We start from the raw sequence: 6541 nt of genomic DNA on the forward strand, positions 1-6541 counted from the left end.
CTGCATAACTAAGAAAAAAAATTTTTCCTGGTAATAGCGATGATGATTTAGCATGCAAGTTATCTTTCAAATTTATTCCAAAGATTACTCTTTTCAAAAATGAAAATTCACTCCATGGCCAATGCTTATTTTATAATGCAGATATCATTCGCCTTTATTTATCTCTCTGTAATGAGAAAGAAACAATTGCATCCTCTTGACCTGGAATAATTAAGTTATTCTGCAGACAATCCATCACATTTGTTAATGAAATTGTCCAATCCAACCTACACATCCACACTACACCAAACATCGGAAATGTAACCGTAGAAACTCCTCAAATTAAGTTTTGTAATAGTAAAAGATTTATGGCACAGAACAAGTTTAATATTCATATCCACCTCTAGAACTGTTTACAGTGTAGCTCATTTGCCTCTAAACTGCCTCTGTCAATTCACAAACCAATACAATGCAATTGATCAACCCCAGCCAAACTCAAAATTGCTACTTAAACAACGAGGCACTCCCAGAAAAATCGGTCGAGACTATCATGAGATGTACTTTTCCTGCTGCTCTTGAAGTAGCTTCGCCGAAGATTTGGCATCCAGATACAATGCACTCACTTCCTCAAGGTCAGCCTACACATAATACCAACACCTCATAATAACAACAGCAAGAAGTTACGTATATTTGATAATTATGCACATCCTTCAGATCTATTCATTTATAAAATACAAACACATTCTGTAATTTATCTATGCAATAATTACCTTGCAAATGTTGTCACGCCCGTTCATTTTTGCCACAATGCTGGCAGGCGATAACAGCTGAACTGCATGTCTGAGGAGGCAAAAGAGCAAAATAAATTTTAAGGTGATCAATAAATTTTATTTGCAGAAGTTGATAATTTATAGATTTAATCCAAACCTTAAGGAAGAACGTTGACCAATCTCTCCTAGAAATGCCAAACTTTCTTCATCTACAATCAATTCCTCCACTTGTGCACGAATTGCTAAAATCTGACCAGGCAAGAAGAGTCCATCATTTAGTGGTATTTTACAAAATGGAAGGAATTTTTGAAGAAATTATAACTCGATAAAGCACACATTAGACTAGGCTTAACCTGTATCATTTCAGCAGGACCATAAATTTGTGTTCGGATAATCACCAACCGGTCCAACAAGTCAACAGGTATGCCATGAGGACTAGTCATATCTGTTCCTCTACATGCAGCAACACATTCATTTCAGAAATGAAGACGTAATAATAGCAGAGAGATGCATAGACAACCAACGCATAAAATCTGAAGGGTTACAAAATATAACATTCTAACTTTGCAAAAAAAAATTGCACACTAGATGATTCATGCAACAAAATATTGGTTTCTCAAATACTAACTAGTTCTATAGCATTACAACAACCTTTGGCTAAACAATTTAGGGTAAAATTAATAAAATGAAACAATAAAGAAATAAGATGTGAAATATCATTTTAGGAACTACTCTTTTAAGTGCCATAGTCACGCAGTCTCTATGAAAGATTAGTACGTTTTCTGAAAACAAAGATAAATTATTTAGTCATACAAATCTAAATGCACACAGTTCCATCCTGTCACTAGAAATGATTGAAAGTAGTGACCAAATTGAGGAGCCCAACCAAAGGGGGGAATAAATAGTCTATACTCTATAGCAAAGATTGCTTAGCTTTCATTTTCAGGTTAATGCACAAGAGACATGCTGCCCAATTGTGGGGGAAAAAGGGAGGGAAGGAAGGGAGGGGGGCCACATAGGCAAACCATTCAAAACAAGGGGGAAAAGGCACCCACAACGGCAAAATATGTCTCTTCCAGGATTAGTTGTTTTCAGAAACAAGAGAATTTGGTGCTACTCTTTGAGGGGTGTCCACTCTTGCCATTGCACATGCAACTTCTGAATGTATCTCAGCAATAGACGACGCAGGTATTCTCTTGTTTTGGAATTTACAGCAATTCAGAAAATTCAATGAATTTTGTTTTACAAGGAATCATCATTATAAATTAAACCATTAACAAACTTTGTCTCACCAGCATAATTTTATATGTGCAAAGGCAAAAAACTGTACCATTCATAAGATATTCTTCATACCTTACGTTACATATTCCTCTATTTGTAGCAAATATTACTATCGGAGACAGTGAGCTCTCCAAAGCACGATTCAAATATGAAAAGCACTCCATATCCAGCATATGTACCTGTCAATTATAATTTAAGAACATAAAAGAAACATAGGAATAGAAAATATGTGGATGTGGGAAGAGAGAAAAGAACCTCATCAATGAATAAAACACCAGGGACAAGCTCTGCAACACCTTCATCAATATACCGATTAACAACCTGCAAGTGAGTATAGCTTTTCAGTGATACCTTCTTTTATAATTAAAGTAAGAGTATTGGGAGACAGTAGAGTATGCTGCCCTTGAGGCAACTAATGGATCATTGCAAACCAAATACAGAGGGCTTATCTATTAGTGGTTTCAAAGACAGAGATAAAAATTAATGGGCTGTGTCAAAACTAAACGGTACTCTATAAGTTGCCAAAGAATTGCCAATCGGGAGTTTCACAAAATTTGAAGAAATAAGTTGGATGATTAATTTGGAAGCTAGAAAACATTTTATCGTGAATACATACATCTGGCATATTCCAATGAGTAGTACCTTATTTATTTCTTGTCGCAGCTTGTCAGTGATTTCTGTTTTTCGGGGCTTCATCATTTGACCCATTAATGACAAAATATCTTGCCCACCTTGAGGTCTTGCATTTGCAGCATCTAGGTCATGTAGAGTAACATCCTGAAGAAAACAAAGGTCAGAGCAACATATTGCTTGTAAAGGTTAAACCAAAATAACAAGTTTTTAAACCAGATAAGTTATAAAGCATAAAATTTCAACCAATTTAAAGGGCCTTCAATTCCCGGCTAATCTTATTGGTGGGTTACAAACATTCAGCCTACTAACAAAATGAAGATTTACATTCATTTGGCAGAAGCATTATAACTTCCAAGATAATTTGGCGTGCATTCCATTTACACCTATCATTTAGATTGCATATGCTTCATAAATCACAAGCGATGTTGGTCCTATTTACAGAGAGAAGCACCTCAGAAAAACCCAGTAACTGATCAACTTAAGTGAGACATAGCACCGCAAATGCAACTATATGGTATTAAGAGATGGCAATGAGCATGTTAACCTCCAAAGCCAAGTATGATATGAAGAACCCACAGATCGCAGAAGACATACCTGAACTATCTCCTTCTTTTTGTGAACTTCTCCCTTAGGAAGTGGAACATATTCTTCTGCTTCAAGGTCAAACTCTGTAGCAAAAGCGTCACTTCTACCTACTCTTTTGACTGCTCCGCTATTTGCTTCAATGTATATAACATCTCCAACAGCTACCTGCAAATTATATTACAAAGGTACCAGAAGAGATTATACTATCAATAAAACATAAATGATGTAAAACCCTTGACAATTGGACGACCAAAAGTGATAACTCACACCTCAGTTCACAAATAGTTCTCAGAGATATATACAATCAAGCATTGAGAAACAAAATATTAGAAGACATTACCTTCTCTTTGATTAAGGCATCATAGATAGTTGGATCCAACTTTAGTTGCTTGGTTCCTTTGACAGTTTTCAAGCCAATAATTACATGACTAATGCTTTTACCATAACCACCTGTAACACTTTCAGTTTCTTCTGGCGAAAGTTCAGTCACCTGAAACAATAGCAGCAAAATGGCATGAATTCTAGGACCAGCTTAAAATATAAGTAAGATGAAAAGTAATGTTGATATGAAAAGGAACCATTGCAAATTGAACTTGCCTCTCCTTCATAGACTTCTTTATTTTCCTTGATACGTAAACCAATTGCCCTTCGGAAATTTTCCATTAAAACTTCAGTTTTCTTCACTTCAGATGAATAAACTTCTGATCCAACCATTGGACAGAATGGAACCTGCAAATAAACAAGGTAAATGTGTATGTTATGCCCCAGAAAACAACCACAGTTTAAAATAAAAACTGAGAATCTACCCAAACCAAAGATCCAAAATTCATAAAAAATTTTGTCAGGAACATATGAAAATAGTACAAAATTGAAAATATATGAAAGAAGCAAGAATGAGTAATACCTTGCTCCCAAGCTCCTGGGATATTCCAAGTGCCAAAGCTGTCTTGCCAGTACCTGGAGGACCAGCCAGTAGGAGAGCACGGCCAGCCATCTTCTTCTGCCTTATCATGTCAACTACAAGACCAGCTGCTTCTCTTGCCTCCATCTGACCCACGAAACCAGCACCCAATGGTATTGCCTTTCCACTGGGCTGAAGAAAAAAAAAGAAAGAAAAACAAACCACAGAACCAGAATGACCGTCAAGAGAGTATCATGACATTAAATAGAAGTGAATCCAATAAATAATGAATCCAAATTTTCCCATCTCAGCTCATCACTTTCAGCAAATTTAAACATTCACAATTTCCTAAGACAAGCAAAACCTGGTAAGATGCATCTCAAATCCATGAAAATCATGCCGTAAGTTTTTCAAAACCAAATCTCTCTTTTGATGAAAACATTCATTCTGAAAACTCGCTGAGCTTTTGAAGGACAAGATACCACTAAAGGTCATTGGTTTTCCTCATGAAAAACAAACCACAGAACCAGAATGACCGTCAAGAGAGTATCATGACATTAAATAGAAGTGAATCCAATAAATAATGAATCCAAATTTTCCCATCTCAGCTCATCACTTTCAGCAAATTTAAACATTCACAATTTCCTAAGACAAGCAAAACCTGGTAAGATGCATCTCAAATCCATGAAAATCATGCCGTAAGTTTTGCAAAACCAAATCTCTCTTTTGATGAAAACATTCATTCTGAAAACTCACTGAGCTTTTGAAGGACAAGATACCACTAAAGGTCATTGGTTTTCCTCATGAAAACAAAATTTAGTTTCATTATGCTATTTCTCCTTCATTAGGATAAGGTATGCTTTTTTATTTTTGAAGTCCAGAACGAACACATCCAGTTTAAGGCCCTTAGCTTGTGAATCCCATATTCAATTGCAGTTGAATTCCTTAGTTAAACATATAAAGTAGTAACCTTTTAATAACAGAATGTTTCACGTTATAACAAGAAATCAAAATATTCCCAGGAAAATAGATGATAGTTAAATAACAAAGGAGCTCATCACAGAGAGGGAGAGTCCACAGGGAGAGTATTGAGAAGGAAATTCAAGGCATAGTTCCAAAAAAAATCAACAGAGAAGAGATATGTGTGCATAGATATAAATAAAAAGAAGAATGAAATAGAACCCAAAACCCTAAAAAGGAAACAGAGGGGGTTACCTCTAGGCCAAGGCCTTTGATATGAGTATGAGTGGCGATTCTCTGCTTCTTTGCAGTGGATTGTACCTCCTCTATCTTCATTTTGTCCATCTCTCTCTCTGTGTTTCTCTTCTTGCGGGTGTGTAACAGGCCAGCTGCAAAGGCGTCTTCTGTGTAGCCTTCACAACTCCACAGGAAGGGTTTAAGTTGAGATCCTCTACTTCCCCGCCCTAACTGCACTCTACATTCCTCGGGGGCTTTTTACTGTTGGAAGATTTTTAAGTTGTGAATTAGGAAGAAAAATATTTGTAAATTTAGAATGGGAGAGGCAGTCGAAAAGTGTATTTAACATTTATTAAATAAGTATCAGGTATTATTTATTTTTTAAAAAAAAAATAGTAAAGTGGTGCTTTTTTGATTTTTTAATTATTAATATATTATAATAAAATATTTATATTATATTAATTTAAAAATATTATTTATATTATTTTTTATAATAATAAATATTTTTTATAATTTTAATAAATTTTATTAATAATGATTGCATATAATATTTACTTACAGTATAATTTTATTTTATAATTTTAAATATTAATATATTGTATATATTAATATTTAATATATTTTATTATTAATATTTAAATTAAAAATATTATTAATTTTATATAATTTTAATATTATAAAATTAATACTATTCTATAATTATATATAGGGCTATAAAATTAATATTATTTTGTTATCATGTACAATCAATCCAATAAAATTAATAAAATATATTATAAAAAATTTATTATTAAAAAATATAATATAAATAAAATTATTAAATTAATATAATATAAAAATAATATATTAATTAATTTATATTATTATAGTAATTTAATAATTAAAAAAATAAAAAAATTAAATCATAGGCGGCATCACTCATAGGAAATGATTTAATTTTTTTATGTTTTAAATTATTAATATATTATAATAATATATTTATATTATATTAATCTAATAATATTATTTATATTATATTTTTATAATAATAAATATTTTTTATAATTTTAATATATTAATATTTAATAAATTTTATTATTAATATTTAAATAAAAGATTACCGGTATTATATAATTTTAAAATTATAAAATTAATATTATATTGCAATTAAATATATAAAAATAACTTAATAATATTTTATACATTTATCTATAAT

The 6541-nt window shown here is 32.4% G+C and overlaps 1 protein-coding gene across 1 annotated transcript; it reads right to left on the bottom strand.

Annotated features, from left to right (window-relative positions):
• Positions 1-291: 291 nt before the first annotated feature.
• LOC110614115 (ruvB-like protein 1) lies at positions 292-5615 on the bottom strand. Its single transcript, XM_021755599.2, has 12 exons — positions 5365-5615; positions 4153-4341; positions 3846-3977; positions 3589-3738; positions 3258-3413; positions 2673-2807; positions 2286-2351; positions 2103-2209; positions 1103-1202; positions 907-998; positions 750-819; positions 292-617 (listed from the first exon to the last, which is right to left on the bottom strand). Exons 1-12 carry the CDS (start codon positions 5452-5454, stop codon positions 528-530), a joined length of 1377 nt encoding a protein of 458 aa, XP_021611291.1. The 5' UTR covers positions 5455-5615; the 3' UTR covers positions 292-527.
• Between the last annotated feature and the right edge of the window lie 926 nt (positions 5616-6541).

This window comes from Manihot esculenta, chromosome 4, assembly GCF_001659605.2.
Source record: "Manihot esculenta cultivar AM560-2 chromosome 4, M.esculenta_v8, whole genome shotgun sequence".
Classification (NCBI taxonomy): domain Eukaryota; kingdom Viridiplantae; phylum Streptophyta; class Magnoliopsida; order Malpighiales; family Euphorbiaceae; genus Manihot; species Manihot esculenta.

Coding starts and splice junctions, on each gene's coding strand:
- LOC110614115 (XM_021755599.2), bottom strand. CDS start 5,454: ATGGACAAAATGAAGATAGAGGAGGTACAATCCACTGCAAAGAAGCAG. Junction 4,342..5,364: donor TCAAAGGCCTTGGCCTAGAG/GTAACCCCCTCT, acceptor TTTTTTCTTCAG/CCCAGTGGAAAGGCAATACC. Junction 3,414..3,588: donor ATGCCTTAATCAAAGAGAAG/GTAATGTCTTCT, acceptor TATAATTTGCAG/GTAGCTGTTGGAGATGTTAT.